We start from the raw sequence: 18,848 nt of genomic DNA, 5'->3' as shown, positions 1-18,848 counted from the left end.
GGAATAAAAGAGAGACACGGGTTGACATAGGACCAATTGATAACGGTGCAGGAGGTATTATAATGGACGATAGTGAGATGGCAAGGGAATTGAATGAATATTTTGCATCGTTCTTCACCGTGGAGGACATAAGCAATGTGCCCGTTAGTCAGGAGTCTCACGAATTGGAACTGAGTTCAGTTGAGATTAATAGGGAGAAGGTGCTAGGAAAACTAAAGGGGCTTAAGACTGATAAGTCTCCCGGACCGGATGAGGTGCATCCCCGGGTTCTGAAGGAGGTGGCTGTAGAGATAGCGGAGGCATTGGCGATTATTTTTCAGGAATCGATAGATTCTGGCATGGTTCCGGAGGACTGGAGGGTAGCGAATGTAGTTCCGTGGTATAAGAAAGGTGGGAGGCAGCACAAAGGCAATTACAGACCTATTAGTCTGACGTCAGTGGTGGGAAAATTATTGGAATCTATCCTCAAGGAGGAGGTTACCGAATACCTAGAGGCGCAAGGCAAGATTGGACCTAGTCAACATGGTTTTGTGAAGGGGAGGTCCTGTCTGACCAACCTATTGGAGTTTTTTGAAGAAATCACAGGTAGAGTGGATAAGGGAGAGGCGGTAGACATTGTGTATTTAGACTTTCAAAAGGCCTTCGATAAGGTGCCTCACAAGAGACTGATTAATAAGATGAGAGGTCATGGAATTATGGGCAGGGTAGCAGAATGGGTGGAGCATTGGCTGGTTGGCAGGAAGCAAAGGGTGGAAATAAAAGGATCTCGTTCTGGTTGGTTACCGGTTACTAGTGGTGTGCTGCAGGGGTCGGTGTTGGGGCCGGTCCTTTTTACCTTGTACATCAATGATTTGGATGATGGAATAAATGGTTGTGTGGCTAAGTTTGCGGATGACACCAAGATAAGTGGAGGAGTAGGGAGCATAGAGGAAATAGAAAGGATGCAGAGGGACCTAGACAGTTTAGGAGAATGGGCAAGGAAATGGCAGATGAGATTCAATGTTGAGAAATGTGCAGTTGTACACTTTGGAAGCAGAAATAAGTGGGTAGATTATTATCAAGGAGAGAAGATTGAAAGTACGGTAGTACAAAGGGACTTGGGGGTACTCGTACAATATACCTTAAAAGTTAACCACCAGGTTGGATCAGTGGTTAAGAAAGCGAATGCTATGTTGGCATTCATCTCGAGAGGTATAGTGTATAAAAGTAAGGAAGTGTTGATGAGGCTCTACGGGGCACTAGTGAGGCCTCATTTGGAATACTGTGCGCAGTTTTGGGCCCCACATCTTAGGAAGGATGTGCTGACGTTGGAGAGGGTTCAGAGGAGATTTACGAGAATGATTCCGGGAATGAAAGGGCTTACGTATGATGAGCGTTTGTCGGCTCTTGGACTGTACTCACTGGAGTACAGAAGGATGAGAGCGGACCTCGTAGCGACATTTAAAATGTTGACAGGAAAGGATAGAGTAGATGTGGCTAGGCTGTTTCGCTTGGTGGGCGAGTCCAGGACCAGAGGGCACAATCTTAGAATTAGAGGGTACAGTTTCAAGACAGAGATGAGGAGAAATTTCTTTACCCAGAGGGTGGTGAAATTGTGGAACTCCTTGCCACACACAGCAGTGGAGGCCAGATCAGTGGGGGTGTTCAAGGAGGAGATAGACATATATCTAAATAGTCAGGGTATCAAGGGATATGGGGATAAGGCTGGAAAATGGGATTAGAATAGTTTTTTTCCCACCCCATTTCTTTTTCCCTTTTCCTTGGAGCAGACTCGATGGGCCGAATGGCCTGCTTCTGCTCCCTTGTCTTGTGATCTGGCTTGGTACGGCAACTGCTCTGCCCAGGAGCACAAGAAGCTGCAGAGAGTTGTGGACACAGCCTTCCTTGAACTCTATTTACCTCTCGTTGTCTTGAAGCAGCCAGCATAATCAAAGACCCCACCCACCCGGGACATTCTCTCCTCTTCCATCGGGTAGAAGATACAGGAGCCTGAGGGCACGTAGCACCAGACTTAAGGACAGCTTCTACCCCACGGTGATAAGACTATTGAATGGTTCCCTTATACAATGAGATGGACTCTGACCTCACCATCTACCTTGTTGTGACCTTTCACCTTATTGCACTGCACTAACTGTGACACTTTGTACTGTTATTGTTTTTACCTGTACTACATCGATGCACTCTGTACTAACACAATGTAACTGCACTGTGTAATGAATTGACCTGTACGATCTGTTCGCAAGACAAGTTTTCCACTTGTACTGAGGTACAGTGACAATAGTAAACCAACACAAGCTAGGGGAAACAGGTGCAAGGAACGCCACGACTTGCAGGTTTTACACTTTGTCGGGCAGTGCCCAGAAATAGAAATATCGCCACTCTCACGTCGTGGATGTAATACCTGTACCTCCCACCCACGAACCGTCTGGGAGCACCGTCAGACGGAAATAGGGACGAAGAATAAACGAGACCTTGTTAACCACTAACACACCGAACCTCAGAGGCCGGGTATTACTGGGGCTGCAGGGAGCCGTGCAGTTGTCTCAGGCGGAGGGAGAACAAACCCCAGCTCTGCAGTGGAAGTAAACCTGGAAAGGGAGACAACGGGATGGTCAGTGCCTCGGCCCCAGGCAGGAGATCAATGCTAAAAACACGATGCTGGAGGAACTTAACAGGCCAGGCAGCATCCGTGGAGAAGATGAGACGGTTTAAAGTTAACCACCTGCTTTTCTCCACGGATGCTGCCTGGCCTGCCGAGTTCCTCCGGCATCGTGTTTTCCATCTAGATTCCAGCATCTACGGTCCTTTGTCTCAAGGAGATCAATACTTTTCCGCTCAGCGGAGAATAGGGGCCGCCTCACTCACTCGGGAAAGCAACTCAGACTAGTGAGCAGCGGAACAAAAAACACTGCAGGAAACACTCCCCGCTCAGAGCCCGGGCCGACACCCGGTCCCAGAAAACGAAAGTGCTGACTACAAACCGCTTGTGGTGCGCTAGGAAGCGGCGCCCACCGGGTTTTGTAGTTGTCACCAGTAAACAGGCACCAGGGACAGACCCGGGGGGGGGGGGGGGGGGCGGGGGAGGGAAGAAATCAATGGGGAGAGGCAGCGGACGGAGCGTCACAGCGGCCCCCTCCCTCACCCGTCCACCAGGAGGTCCCAGCGGAACCCCGAATACGGCTCGGGCCCGCGGGTTGCCCAGCACTCATTGAGAACCAGCACAAGGGACGGGTCGTTGCGGTTCAGGACACGAACCTCCACGAACACGGGGCCCCGCAGCACACTCACGATGGGATAGTCACCGGCCACGTACCAGCTCCGGTAGCCGCCATCTACAGAGGGAAAGGTGAAGAACGGCCACTATTTGCAGTGAGCCCTCAGTTGGACACTAGGCATCGGCGGGCACTATCTCTCGCTATTCTCAGATCCAGACGCAGGAGGCCGGCCTCAGTGGCAGGCAGTGGCGGAGACAGGGTGTAAACACGGGGCGTCACCTGTAGCTCGGACTCCTGACTTCCCTTGTAACTGCACTGCACATGGAGCCTGCAAGAGAACGGCCAAGGCTGCACAATGCAGCGCCTCACCTCCGCTCCCCGCTCAAGGTGCTCCCACACTCACCTGAAGGGACTGTCCCGGCTCACCGAACCCCCAAGCGCCATCCAAGATCTCAAACTGCCCCAACACGTCCGTTTCATACACCACCTTCCCTCCGTCTATCTACAGGAGACAGCGGACCATCAGCACCCGGCTGAGCGCCAGTCATGGCTCCCGGCCCAATGCCTACCCGCTGAGCGGTGCCACACTCGGTCAGCGCGAACTGGAAGAGCACCGTGTCTGCAGAGACAGCGGAGGGACGGCACTCAGCTCTGGATCCATCCTTGACATGCACCGCTCTCAGCAGGAAGCATCAGGTCCCTGGAGGTAGCTACCAGGACCCGCCGTCCTTGGTGCACACTGCGGGAGGGGCAATGGGAGGCGGGGTCCCGGGACCGGAGTGACACAGACTCCGCCCGTGTTCAAGTTTCCAGTCCCTCCCTCACGGAAACCCGTTAACCAGCTCCCTCTCCTGGCATAAACGCCAGCAAGATACCCCAACCCGATCGGGAGAAGATGCGCTAAACAGATCACAGCAAAGCTCAATCCATCACAGTGCCACCGGATTGAGGGAAGCCGGCCAAGCCCCGGAACACAGGCGGGCTGGGAATACACCCACCGGGTAGATTGTCCAGTGAATAGAAACACGGCGGCACATCCGCACTCCCCTCATCAAAGCAGCAACCTCTCAGCACACACCCGCTGCCTGAAATTCCCGCAAACCCGCAGGCTTTCCGGAGCTGCAGAGACAGCCAGCATTTATTGGCGGGAAGAAGGAGAGAGGGCGGCTGTGCTGAACAGATCACAACAAAGACCAAACCCAGAGTCCACAACAAGCCAAATCTCCCAGGTGAGTGAGGCTGTGGAGACGACTCGCCCTCTTTCTACCGGCGCTGTTTAACCCGCACTCAATGAATGTCCCAATCAGCCGCAGGCCCAGGGTCCGCCGCCCACCGCCTCGCACATTTCCGCGGAACCCTCGGGGATGGGTCTGGTTTCAATCAACCAGTCAAGGGAGCGCTCCGGAAACTCCCCTCTTAAAGGCATCGCGCAGTTATTATTCCAACCGAATATTGCGGTTTGTGTCCATTGGGCAGTCGGAAGAGGGCCTTCGGCCCACAATATCTGTACTGACCGTGATGTCAAATTACACTCAGATGGTATCTGCAATGATCTGCCCGTGGAGGTCATGAAGTTGTACAGTACGGAAACAGGCCCTTTGGCCCACTGGGTCTGAAGGAGCACTTGGATAGGTACATGGAGGGGCGGGGCTCAGAGGGATATGGACTGAACGCAGGGATTCGTGACTCGCTGGGTGGGCACCGTGATTGGCATGGTCTCATTGGGCCGAAGGGCCTGTATCCGTGCTTTATTGGTCTATGAATCCATGTCCATACCGACCAGGTTGCCGACCTGAGTGAGTCTCATTTGCATGGATATGGCCCATATCTCCAAAACCGTTCCTGTCCATGCGCCTGTCTGCATGTCTTCCAAACATCGTAACTGTAACCCGATCTACCACCACCCCTGGCAGCCCCTTCCATGTATATTCGCCACTCGGTTCCCCTTAAACCTTCCCCGTCCCCTTAAAACTCTGCCCTCTGGTATATATTCTGGACTCCATACCTGGGAAAGAGACTGTGACCACCCTCCTTACCTCGGCCCATCGTGCTGTTATCAACCTCTGTAGGTCAGCCCTCAGCCTCCAGGGGAAACAGTCCCAGCCTGTCCAGTCTCTCCTTATAACTCAAGCCCTCCAGTCCCGGTAACGTTCTTAGAGTCGTAGAGCACGGAAACAGGCCCTTCGGTCCAACCGGTCCCCTGCCAACCAAGATGTCCATCTAAGCTGGTCCCATTTTCCGTATTGGTCCCGAATCCCTCTAAACCTGGCGCTGGGGCGTGGCGACCCTTTGCGAGCTGTCCCCAGCGGAGCCTCTCATTATACTTACTATCATCGTTCTACTCTTTAAAATCAGTTCTAAGGTCTGTCAGGATACATTCTGCACTCTTTTCTTTTCACCGCCTCGATTGTACTTATCCATGGCATGATCTGCCTGGACGGAAGGCAAACAACAACTTTTCGCTGTATCTCGGTACATGTGACAATAACGAAACAATATCCAATAGAGTCACAGAGTAATGCAGCATGGACACGGGCCCTTCGGCCCAACTCGTCCATTCCGACCATGGTGTCCACCAGGCTACTCCCCTTTGCCCGAATTTGGCCCATATCCTCTAAACCCCGCCTATCCCATGTACCTATCCTGATGTCTTATAAATGTTGTCTTTGTACCACTTCCTCTGGCAGCTCGTTCCATTTACCCCCCACCCTCTGGTTGAAGACGTTGCCCCTTAGGTCCCTTTAAATCCTTCACCTCTGACCGTAGAAGTGTGCCCCCTAGGTTTTAGTTCCTCTTCCCTGGGGGAAGAAATTATGTGCGTCAACTTATCTATTGCCCTCACGATTTTATACACCTCTACCTATCGTCAGCCCTCCGTCTCCTACACTCCAAGGAATAAAGTCCTTGCCCGGCCAACCTCTCGCAATAACTCAGGCCCTCGATTCTCGGTATATTCTCCTGGTCGAATATCCTGAAACCTTGGCTCTGTTTCTCTGCCCACGGATCAGTCTGACCTGCTGAGTCTTTCCTGCATTTTCTGGCTTTATTTTAGATTTCCAGCATCTGCGGTTTTTTGATTTTCCCCAGTGCATCTCATGTGCTTCAGTGAGATCGCCCCTCATTCCCCTCAACTCCAGGGATACAGATCTCTAGCTCTTTTACTCAGCTGTGACAGGACGGTCCGCTCGCCCAGTGAATCTCCCTTGGACTGTCTCCAATGTCAGATTATCCTCTGTTAAATAGGGGCCCAGAAGGGTGTGCAATACCCCAGGTGTGGCATCTCCAACACCGTGTACAGCTGGGACATTACCGCCCTATCACCGAACTTCGACTCTCCTGCAACAGAGGCCGATCCGCCCATCTCCCTTCCCCACCATTTGCTGCATCTGTCGACGTGTTGTGATCGGTGCACAAGGACAGGGGGTGGGGTTTGCAGAAGCTGTTGCGCTGATTTATTCAGACAGAAAAGGCACAGATTGGGGATTACACACACGCTCAGAGTGAGGAAAGCTCGGCGCAGGCAGTGGATGATGACCCGGACACCGGCCCGTCACACGGCTCCCGACTGATCCCGGCCGGGACGGAGCGGGGGTTTTACAGTCCAGCGCCGTTCCCAGTGGAAAGGTGCGTGGACAGGCAGCGGTGGGTAGAGGACGTTCCCTCTGTCCCGACAGTGTGTCCCAGGTGCTGAGTGGTGTCCGCTCCCGGTCCGCTCCCTGGTCTCTCCCGGTCCTCTCCCCCACCACCACCCGCTGTCCTTCGCTCTGGGCAACGCTTCAGAATCCCTGAAAGGCCGGCTCGCTGTGAAAAGTGCTGCTTGAAGCGGGGTTGGACGGGGATGGTCCGGGATACGGAGGTCTGTTCTCCATCTGGATCGGTCGCAAAAGCCGGAAGCGCAAAGCGGAGATTGCCAGTTCGCGCCCAGTCTCCGTCTCAGGGAACCTGCAAAACATGCCAGAGTGATGCTTGCATCTTTGGCCAATTACAGACTGGGCGACCGCTTTACCGAGCGCATGTTCTGTCCACAGTGGCCATCTGGAGCTCTCGGTTACAACTCCCCTCCCCACTCCCACCGGAACCCAGCACTTGAAGCCTCCCTGTGTCTCAGCTTGCCCACCATTCATTCCCTCTCTGTCTTCAGGATGGGTCACTTCACGGGGACGCTCGGGTTAAGATCTTACACAATTCTACATGCTGTGGGTTCCTGTGGATTGGAGGGAGAGAGAAGACACAGAACTATCCACCTGTTGGCCGAGGAGTAGGGAAAGGCGAGGATCTACACTCTACAATAACAGCACGCCGTTAAAGTGTGGCATAGAACAGAATGGGCACAGACTTATGAATGGAAATCACGTTTGACGAATCCACTGGAGTCTTCTATTTGCACTAATGTCTTGCTTTGCACAGTCTGATATAATTATACATAATGTGTGCTTTGTGTGCTGTGTGTTGTGTGTTGTGTTGTGTATTGTGTGTGTTGTGTGTGTTGTGTGTTGTGTGTACCTACTTGCCTGTGATGCTGCGCAAGCAAGTCTTTCATTGTACCTGTACCTCACCGTACTTGTGGATCTGGAAATAAAGTCGACTCAACTTGACTTGACATAGAAAGAGATCATTTGCCTCAAATATGGGAAAGGCACTGCTGATATCACGGTTAGTAAGTTCGTAGATGACACCAAAAATTGGTTGTGTGGTGTAACGTTACCTGAGGTTACAACAGGATCTACATCAAATGGGGAAGTTGTCAAGGGAATGGCCGATGGAATTTATCTCGTCTAACACCACAAAGGACAGGGTTAAGGTGAGAGGGAGACGACAGAAAGAGGCCCTGAGGGGTAAGCTTTTCACACAGAGGGTGGTGGGTATATGGAACGAACTGCCAGAAGAGGTGTTAGAGGCCGGTACAATTCCAGCGAGTAAATGACATTTTTTATCAACACAGTACTTGGACTGAACACTGAACAAAATCTTATCTCCCTAAAATTTATGTCTAGGTGTCTCTCACATTGATACGTAGAGAGTTTCATAAATAACCTGGAAATGGCAAACTCACCAATGGTAATTGGCGAAGTGCAGTTTTCACATGTAAACGGTATTTGATCGTGTGCTTGAAGAGCCATGACTGGTCGGACTACCGACCCGGGGGAGAGTTGTGATTGGGCTAGGGCAAAAATGGGCCAAATGGCCCCCTATGCAGTAAATGTTCCATGATTCTATGAACGACTCTCGGCCACCAGATCGGCAAGACCTTGTATGGTGGGAGCTGAGAGGGGGAGAGAGCTGGAATCAGAACCTAGGGCTGACGCTCAGAATAATTCTCACCGTGACAGTTAGTGGGGTTCGTGCGCTCCATACGCTTCCACCTCGCACAGTGACAGGTATGCCATCTTCCCGGGGATGATGATGGTCATATAACGGCCATGTATTCCTCTTGGTGCACAGAAAAAGTACTTAGTCTGGCCCGCGGGAACGGTTACTTCCCTTGCACAGCTGGAGGAACAGAATGCGAATCAGCATCGAATGGGAAACAAACTCCAGTTTGTAATTTACACTAAAACAAATTAATCTTAACGCTTCACTGCAACATTTGCATTAGGGCACGTTATAGTAACAGTGGATTTGGACCGCGTGGCACAGAGCCGGCATATCAAAGGGTTACTGTAGTGGGCGTCTTACGTAGTGTTGACACCAAGGGGATTACGCATTAAATGAGAAGGTTGTGTATCACGTGGGTTTGCATATCATTGAGTTACAGGTGTGTTTAAAGGACATACTATCGCGGGGCAAGTGCAGATCACAGTTTGTATATTTCTGGGATTGCATATTACAGTGGTTTGCATGCCTTCCGTGTTGTTGTGTCCCGGAGGGTAGGTATATTCCAGAGGGTGAGTGTCTCCCGGGGGTCTGCATCTGCCGGGGATTTGATTGTCTTGGGTGTTTGCTTGTCCTGGGATTTACGTATCCCGGAGGTCTACCAGTCCCGGGAGCTGCGTGTCCAAGGGGTTTGCGTATCCCAGGGGCTTTGGGTGTCCAAGGGCTTTGGGGATGCCGGGGTTATGTATTCCAGGACTTTGCGTATCCCAGGAGGTTGCGTTTCCCGGGAGTTTGAGTATTACACGCTGTTTTGACTGCCGATGAGCTCTTCAGAGTCTCCGATGCGGATTTCCGCTCCCTGAACGCCTTGTCCGTCTCTGCTGGCGGTGATTTTTACAACATAGACTCTGTAATGGTAGAAGAAATCCACGCTCCACCAGGGCGATTGCTCCATGGTGGTTCTGCTGCACGCTCCGTGCTGGTAGTCGGTGTCATGGTTCCTGTCGATGGCGTTGTGGGCGTATCCTCGGAAATCGTGCAGGCTCGACTGCGAGGCGCGGATGGTTTCGCACAGATTGCCTGAAATCACATGCAACAGCCCGGGGTCAGCCTATGGTGCGGCCGCTGTGCAGTTCCCTCCCCGGCTCCCGCCCGCTCCTCGCCCTCGCACTTAACTGCGCGCTTTCCAGTGAGTGAACGCGCGGACGGCGAGCCAGCCTGGGGCAAGGCAGCCCGACGCACCGCCCTAATGGCCTTATGACAGCTCCAGCTTGTACCTGTACCTGTCCTGGCGGCCACAGGACTTCTGTGGCTGGTCCAGGAGACGGTGGCCACCCAGACTCAAGAGCAGCTCCTTCCCCACTGCTATCAGACTCCAGTACCGATCACCTCGCTCACATCCCCTTCCCGGTGGAGCTGCCACCTTCTCCAACCCTTCGTTCTACCTTTTCCGTTATTGTCACTTCAGCATTACTTTTTCCACTACCTCAGACCGCACTGTCATCGCGACACCTTTGTTGTTTTGCGATCATTGCTGTATATTGTATCTACTATTACTCCGTGATCTTTATGTGAACAAGGAATTGAATTGCACCCTGGTGATTGACTATGCGTCCATCTGCTTGGATGTTGTCTGGGCCTCTCTGCATGCAGACACAGGCTGCTTTATGTGCTGAGGGGTTGTGACTGGAATCGAACAGAGTCACAGAGCACAGAAACAGGCCCTTCGAACCAACTCGTCCGTCAACCAAGGTGTCTACCTGAGCTAGTCCCATGTGCCCGCATTTGGCCTGTATCTCTGCCAACATTTCCTGTCTATATTCTGACCCAATTGACTTTTAGCTGTTGTTGTTGTTGTTGTACCTGCCTCAACTACTTCCTCTGGCAGCTCGTTCCATGTACGCACCACCCTCTGAGAGAAGAAATCTTTCCCCTCTCACCCTGATCCTATACCCTCGAGTTTTTGGTTCCCTTTCCCTGGGAAAAAGACTGTGCATTCATCCTATCTACACCCCTTATGGTTTTATAACCCGCTATAAGGTCACCCCCTCAGTTTCCTACGTTCAGAGGAATAAGAGTCCTAGCCTGCCCAACTTCTCCCTATAACTCAAACCGTCGAGTCCTGGCAACATTCTCAAAAAGCCCCTCTGCACTCTTGCCATGTTAATGACGTCTTCCTATAACACGGTGACCATAACTGAACACAAAACTTCAAGTGCGGCCTTACCTACGCCTTGTACAACTGCAACATAACAGCCCAGCTCCTATACACAGTGCCCTGAATGATGAAGGCCGGCATGCCAACCGCCTTCTTGACCACCCCCCCCCCCCCCCCCCCCGTCTACCTGTGATGCCACTTTCAGTGAACTATGTTCTCCTAGATCCTCTGTTCCACAGGACTCCTGAGAACCCTAACTGTTCATTGGAAGGTCCGATCCCGGTTTGATTTCCTAAAATGCATCACCTCACACTTATCTGAATTGAACGCCATTTCGCCTCGGCCCACTTACCTGGCTGATCAACATCACCCTGTAATTCTTGATAAATTTCTTTAACGTCTATGATACCACCTATTTTCGTATTATGTGATCGTTGGTGAATTAGTGGCTTTGCAGCGAGCCAGCAGAGTGAAATGAACAAGACAATCATCGGCACCACACCCTGATTCAGTGATCAGTGTCTCCCGACATAGACACACGCTCAGCAACAGCACAGGCACCCACACCACTTCTGCTGAGAGGTGTCTCTGTCTGGGTCAGTCAGGGCCAGGCTGTCTGACCCCAACGCCCGACAAGTGACCCTCTACCTGCACCAGCGGGTCCCAATAACCCATGTGAATGGGAATGAACTGCTCCAGGAATCCGACACAATTTCCCTTTGCAGGTTTGGAACCAGCGGGAACTGAGACACAATGAAGCCTTACCTGTTGAGTGATGAGCTCGGGCCATGGCCCAGACGCAGACAAACACCAGCAGGTAACGGCCCTCCATCCTGTGATAAAGGAGGCGGAGAAAGGGATTCTATTAGTCCAGGAGTAAGTTCCAAGTCCCCATTCAGCCCAGCATCTCTGTTCCATCCCTTCTGCTCCACACCAGCATCTTCATCTCACCCTTCCCGTTCCTCTCCGTTTTGTTTCTCTGCAAAGGTGTCACAGACTCCGATTGCAAAAAGCACATTCCCACCGATCGCACTCCCACTCGCAGCGTTTCTGTTTAATTTTCTATTGGATGTCCAAGAGGTCATAGGTTTAAGATCAGAGGCGAGAGATTTAAAAGGGACATCAGGGTCAGCTCCTTCATGCAAAGGGTGGTGCGTATTTGGAACGAGCTGCCGGCAGTAGTGATTGGGGGAAGGGCATATTAGCAACATTTAAAAGACACCTAGATACATCTTTGCCCAAAGAAGACAGAGGGTTGTGGCTGAAGGGACTTATTCGGGTTGGAGGCCTGTGAGTAGTGGTGTTCTGCAGGGATCTGTGCTGGGACCTCTGCTGTCTGTGATGTACATAAATAACCTGGATGAGTATGTTGATGGGTGGATTAGTAAGTTTGCAGACGATACCAAGATTGGTGGAGTTATGAATAGTGTAGAAGACTGGTGACGGATACAGTGTGATATAGATCAGTTGCAGATATGGGCAGAGAAATGGCAGATGGAGTTTAACCCGGATAAATGTGAGGTGCTGCCACTTTGGTAGGACTAATGTCTAGAGGCAGTAGAGACATTGAAGAGTAGAGAGACCTTGGAGTGCAAATCCATGTCTCATTGAAAGTGGCTACACAGGTAGACAGGGTGGTTAAGAAGGCTTATGAAATGCTTGCATTTATTAATCGGGGTATTGAGTATAGGAGTCATGATGCATCTCTATAGAAATTTGGTAGGCAGCATTTAGAGTATTGCGTGCAATTCTGGTCACTTTACTACAGGAAGGATGTTGAGGCTTTAGAGAGGCTGCAGAGGAGGTTTACCAGGATGCTGCCTGGATTAGAGGGCAAGTGCTATCAGAAGAGGCTGGACAAACTTGGGCTCTTTTCTCTGGAGCAGCTTCGGCTGAGGGGTGATCTGTTGGAAGATTTAAAATTTATGCAGGGCATAGATAGGGTGGACAAGCGATATCTTTTTCCCATTACTGAGAGATCCAATACCAGAGGGCATGCATTTAAGGTGAGAGGGGTAGGTTCAGAACAGACGTGAGGGGTACTTTTTTTTACTGAGAGAGAGGTGGATGCCTGGAATGCGTTGCCTGATGGGGTGGTGGAGGCAAATTCATTGGGGGCTTTTAAGAGGGGCTCGGATAGGCACATGAATGAGAAGAAAATGGAGGGATATGGGCAATCTGTAGGTAGGAGGGATTAGCTATGTCGGCACAACATTGCGGACCGAAGGGCCTGTTCTGTGCTGATCTAGATCCTGTTACAACCCTCGGCAACCTTCTTCACTGTCCACTATATCATCAATTTTGTTTTCATCTGCAAACTTACCAATCATTCCACCTACATTCTCTCTTAAATCATGTTCTATCGTATTGGTTTATTATTGTCACTTGTACCGAGGTACAGTGAAAAGCTTGTCTTACAAACCGATCGTACAGGTCAATTCATTACACAGTGCAGTTACATTGAGTTAGTACAGAGTGCATTGAGGTAGTACAGGTAAAAACAATAACAGTACAGAGTAAAGTGTCACACCTACAGAGACAGTGCAGTGCAATAAGGTGCAAGCTCACAACAAGGTGGATCGTGAGGTCAGAGTCCATCTCATCGTATGTTCTATTCATATGAGTTTCTGCTCAAGAGGGCAATGGAAAAACAGGAAGCCAGCAGTGTTTCCTGTCTAACGCAGGGCCGTGGTCTGTGTGTCTGACAGCACAACCCCATCAGTGTTTGGAATCCGTTTATCAACCCCACACACATTGAGCAATGGTTTAGAAGGCTTTGGGCCAAGCGCGGGCAGGTGGGACTAGCTCGATGGCATGGACTAGTTGGGCCGAAGGGCCTGTTTCCATGCTGTGTGGCTCCATAACTCTAGATTTGGGAATGATGATACAAGACCACTCCCACAGAAGATGTTTGATTTTAACCACTCCTGGAGTCATCCAGCATGGAAACAGGCCGTTTTGCCCACTGAGGCCATGCCGACCAGCACCCACTCTGTTGCACTAGTCATACACTAATCCTATTTCATTCTTTCACATCCCATCAGCTCCTCACAGATTCAGTCACACCCTGGGGGCAACTTATAGCAGCTATTTCACCCACCAACCGCCTGCACATCGTTGGGATGTCGGAGGAAAGCGAAGAACTCAAGTGTCACAGGGAGAATGTGGAAACTCGGCGCAGAGAGCGCCGGAGGGCAGGAATGGACAGAATTTGTGAATCTGTGACCCACTGCGCCTCTGTGCTGGCCCAGAAATTATTTTTTTAGTTATATACATGAAAGTACAACGGTAAGAATTCATGAGTTTCTGTTCAGAGGGCAATGGAAAAACAGGAAGCCAGCGGTGTTTCCTGCCTAATGCAGGGCCGTGGTCTGTGTGTCTGACAGCACAACCCCATCAGTGTTTGGATTCCGCTTATCAATCCCACGCGTCTTTCTCTGAAAAACTTCTCACTATAGAGTTGGAGAGTTAAGCAACATAGAAATGGTTCCTTCGCCCAACTTATCCACGCTGATCGAGGTGCCTTCCGGAGCTTGTCTCGTTTTCCTGCGTTTGGCCCATAACATCAAAGGGTACACAGTAAAAAGAGGACCAGATGGGCTCCTCGTTGATCTATCCCATTCCAAGTTGCTTCCGCAAGAGCTACAAATTATTTCCTTTAAATTCCTGTCCGATTGAACATGGAACAATACAGAACAGAAACAGGCCCTTCGGCCCACAGTGCCTGTGCCGACCATGAGGACAATTTGAACTAATTCCATCTTCCCTCACATGATCCATGTCCCTCCATTTCCTGCCTGTTCATGTGTCTGTCCAAATGCGTCTTAAACGCTGTCATCATGTCTGCTTCCGCCATGTTCCAGCGCATTCGTGGCACCGACCCCTCTCCATGTAAAATGTCTTGCCCAGCTTTTCTCCTTTAAATTTCCCCCTTCTCAACTTCTGCCCTCTAGTATTTGGCATTACCGCCCTGGGAAAAATACGCTGATGATTTTATATGTTCCTTTTATCATATCTACGTGTCTCATAATTTTATAAACTTCTATCTGTCTCCCCTCACCCTCCTCCGGCACCTCAGAGTAAACAATCCAAGGTTATCCAACCTCTCCTATATCCACTAAACTATAAGGAGAGATGGACAGGCCCGAATTGCACAACCACAAACACTGTGCAGAGACAGAAACAGGACTCTCGGAAACCCTGTTTGTCCAACTTCTCCTTACAGCTGCTTTTAAGGGTCCTAGTTCTGTCACTGGACGGTGGAGTTTCCATTCTACCGCAAGCACATGTGAAGTAGGGGCAGGGGTTATCTCTCCAGCTTGCTCCGATCATGGCTGATTCCTGTCTCAGGCCCATATTCCTCCGTTATCCCCGTAAATCTTGATACAGTGATGCAGCCCAGAAGTAATCAACTCGTCCAATGTGACCAAGGGGCCAATCGACGCTACTTCCATTTGACCGCATTTGGCCCACATCGCTCTAAACCTTTCCTATCCATGTACCTGTCCAAATGTCTTTCAGACGTTGTGATTATACCCATCTCTACCGCTTCCTGCGGCAGATATTCCATATACCCACCACCCTTTGTGTTAAAACATTGACCCTCAGGTCCCCTTTAAATCTTTCCCCTCTCATCTTAAACCAACGCCCTCTAGTTTTAGACTCTGCTATTCTGGGAAAAAGGCTGTGACTGTTCACCTTATTCTACCCATCATGCTTTTATAAACTTTCACTTAGTCACCGCTCAGCCTCCTTCGCTCCAGGGAAAACAGTCCCAGACTATCCAGTCTCTCCTTGTACATCAAACCCTCCAGTTCAAGCAACGTCCTTGTGAATATTTTCCGAACCCACTGCAGTTTAATCACATCCTTCCTAGAGCATGGTGACCGGAACTGCACACAGTACTCCAGGTGTGGCCGACCCAACAATAGTATGTAACATCCAGCTTCTATCTCGATGCCTCAGCGAAGCATGTCATATACCTTCTTCATCACTCTGTCCATCTGCTCATCACTTTCAAGGAGCTTTGTACTTAAACTCCCTGCTCTCTCTGTTCTACAACACTCCGCAGGGCCCTGCATTCACTGTGTATGTCCTGACCTGGTTTAGCTTTCCAAAGTGCATCACTTCACACTTACCTGGGTTAAACTCCATCTGTTATTCCTTGGCCCACTTTCTCAGTTGACCTAGATCCTGTTACAACCCTCGGCAACCTTCTTAGCTGTCCACTCTATCAGCAATTTTGTTGTCATCTGCAAACTGACCAATCATAGCGCCTACATTCTCTCCCAAGTCACTAATGTGTATGACAAACAGCAGTGGACCCAGCACCAAGAAGCACATCTAATTATAAGAGGCAGAGACAGAGTATTTTCCCAGAGGGAAATGTCAGGTACTAGAAGGCATCGCTTTAAGCTGAGAAGGGAAAATTTAAAGGAGATTTGTGAGGCAAGTTTTTTTATATACAGAGGGTGCAGGCACCATGAACGCTTTGGCAGGGGAAATGGCAGAAGCAGATACGACAGCAAAGTTTAATAGGTACTCAGACAGATGAACAGGCAGGGAATTTAGTGGACTAGAGCATGTTCAGGCAGATGTGCAGTTTAAATTGATATCATGGTTGATTCCGTGGGCAGAAGGGCCCTACCCCTGTGCTGTATTGTCCTATGTACTATGTTCAATCCTTGACATACACCACTGATTACAGATCTCCAATCTGAAAAACAACCCTCCAATAACACCCTTTAACTCCTCCCACCAAGCCAATTTTGTATCCAGTTTGTTATCTCACTCCTGGTCTCATGTGATCTAAACTTCTGGACCAACGTACAACGCGGGATCGTGTCGAAGGCCTTGCTAAATGTCTACGTAGACAACGTCCACTACCTTGCCCTCATCAATCCTCATGGTTACCTCCTCAAAAAGCTCAATCAACTTTGTGAGACATGATCTCCCATGGACAAAGCCATGGTGACTATCCCCAATAAGTCCTTGACATTCAAATGCCGATAGATTCTGCCCCTCAGAATCATTTCCAGTAACTTTCCCACTACTGCCAATCCCCAAGGAATATAGTCTCTTCCGTGGTGTTTTCCCTCATCAAAAACTCGAGCCCCTCCTCTCTTTCCTCTGCCTGTATCGCACCTGTAGCATCTATACATTAAGATGCCAGTCCTGCCCACCCCCCGACCATGTTTCTATAAGTTATAATATCCCAGTCCCATGTGAGTTCATCTGCTTTACCTGTGAGGAATCCGGCATTCAAATAAATGCAGCTTAGCCTATCGGACCTTCCTTACTCCCTTTCCTATCTGTCCTGCCTATCGGATTTTGTTGCTTTGACTTCCATATTTGTTTTAAAATGATCATCTGCCACGTTACAGCTTTGAGTCCCAGCTCCCTGCCAGACTCATTTAAAGCCCCTAGAGGAGCTGTAGTAAATCTCCCCACCAGGACATTGGACCCCTCCAGTTGAGGTGCACCCCACCCCTCTTGTAAAGGTCATCCCTGTCCCAGAAGAGATCCCAGGATCCAAATAGTTGAATCGCTCTGTTCTGCACCAGTTCCTCAGCCAGGCATTCGTCTGTCCTATCCTCCTATTTCTCCCCTGAACTGGCACCTGGCATCAGTAGTAATCCTGAGATTGCAGTGCTTGAGGCCCTGCTTTTTGAACCTGCTGGAGGAACTCAGCGGGTCAAGTAGCATTTATCGGGGGAAAGGAATTGTCCGGTCAAAACCCTGCATCAGAACTGAAACATTAACAATTTTGTCCAACACATGCTGCTCAAACCTTTGAGTTCCTCCAGAAGACGTTGGTGTTCCAGATACCACAATCTGCTGTCCCTTGTGCTGCTTTTTAACTTTCTGCCTAACTCTTTATATCCACAGCGCAGGACATCAGCCCTTTTTCTGTCTATGCCGATGGTCCCAATGTGCACAGCGACCTCTGGCTACTCACACTCCCCCTTGTGCATGTTCTGAAACTGCTCCGAGACATCCTTGACCTCGGCACCCAGAGGCAATAACACAATCCTGGAGTCTCATTTATGGCCACAGAATCACTACAATGTTCCGTCACACAATCCATGGGTATGGGTCAGGCACAGAATAATGCTCTCTTTGCACTGCCCTGTGACACACGCCCTGGGCAGGTGCAGTGTGGGTCAGACACAAGAGTAAAGCTCCCTCTGCACTGTCCCGTGACAGCCTGCCTAGGCATGTATCAGACACAGAATGAAGCTCCCTCTACACTGTCCCGTCACAAAATCTTTGGGCAGGGAAAGTGTGGATCGGGCACAGGGTGAAGCTTGCTCTGCACTGTATAGTAACACACTCTCTGGATGGGACACAGTGTGGGTCAGAGACAGAGTAAAGGTCCCTCTACCTTCCCAGGACAGGACAGTCTGGTCTTGCCCCTCTAGATCAAGAGTTCACCCCACATGTCAGTCACTGGAACAGGGGATATTGCTCGTCATCCTCTGCCCTTCCTACTGACTATAATCCCTAATCCCGGTACAGATGCCAGGAATCAGTCCGAGAATTCACTCTCTGAATCCTTCTGCCTACACTCAGAGCACAGGAAAAGTTGCTCACCTTTCGCAGGGTCTCCACTGCAGCTGAGGGGCCCCACTTCGATCCCAGTTTATATCGATGCAGCGCAGGGATGGCTCAGTGTCCAACTGGTCACATGCTTTCTATTGGCTAATTTCTATTGGCTGAAAGGAGAATGCCATTTGTCAGTCTTGGGCAATGGGACATTGAGCAAGATGCAAATAGAAGGAGGGGGATGTGCAATGTGTGGCGGCCGTTACTCGCCCAGGGTGAGGAAAGAGGGAACAATCCACTGGAAAGGGGAAGTTCGGAGAGGCTGGGGGCTCGGGTGAGTGTGGAGGTTGGAGCAATGGGGGAATCAGAAATAAGCAGATTAGGGTGGACAGTGGGTTTGGGGGAGACCCCAGCCTGAGTGGAGAGTCAACAATTCCAGGACAATTGTAGAACTGTTTCAGTGAAGTGCAGCTTGGGACAATGGTTCCCGTTAAACAATTTCTCCTGACAAACAGCTTACCTCTTAATGGGGGCACTGGGTGGTTATTCCCGTGAACTCAGTGGGTGAATCCGAGCGAGCTTCATTCCCTGTCTCCATGGTGTACCTGAAAAGGCAG

The 18,848-nt window shown here is 50.4% G+C and overlaps 1 protein-coding gene across 1 annotated transcript in view; it reads right to left on the bottom strand.

Moving 5' to 3' along the window:
• The window catches only part of LOC127570445 (uncharacterized), a 54,570-nt gene extending 42,784 nt beyond the window's left edge, over window positions 1–11,786 (bottom strand). Inside the window, exons 1-8 of the mRNA XM_052016036.1 lie at window positions 11,638–11,786; window positions 11,452–11,519; window positions 9,332–9,608; window positions 8,552–8,705; window positions 3,619–3,717; window positions 3,434–3,530; window positions 3,143–3,332; window positions 2,423–2,520 (exon numbers count right to left, since the gene is read on the bottom strand). Coding sequence (XP_051871996.1) covers window positions 2,423–2,520; window positions 3,143–3,332; window positions 3,434–3,530; window positions 3,619–3,717; window positions 8,552–8,705; window positions 9,332–9,608; window positions 11,452–11,519; window positions 11,638–11,771 — 1,117 coding nt within the window. The 5' untranslated portion in view covers window positions 11,772–11,786. The remainder of the gene's footprint in view (window positions 1–2,422; window positions 2,521–3,142; window positions 3,333–3,433; window positions 3,531–3,618; window positions 3,718–8,551; window positions 8,706–9,331; window positions 9,609–11,451; window positions 11,520–11,637) is intronic.
• Window positions 11,787–18,848: the final 7,062 nt, after the last annotated feature.

This window comes from Pristis pectinata, chromosome 5 (genome assembly GCF_009764475.1).
Source record: "Pristis pectinata isolate sPriPec2 chromosome 5, sPriPec2.1.pri, whole genome shotgun sequence".
Taxonomy (NCBI): Eukaryota; Metazoa; Chordata; class Chondrichthyes; order Rhinopristiformes; family Pristidae; genus Pristis; species Pristis pectinata.
This window is presented reverse-complemented; position numbering and strand designations above follow the sequence as displayed.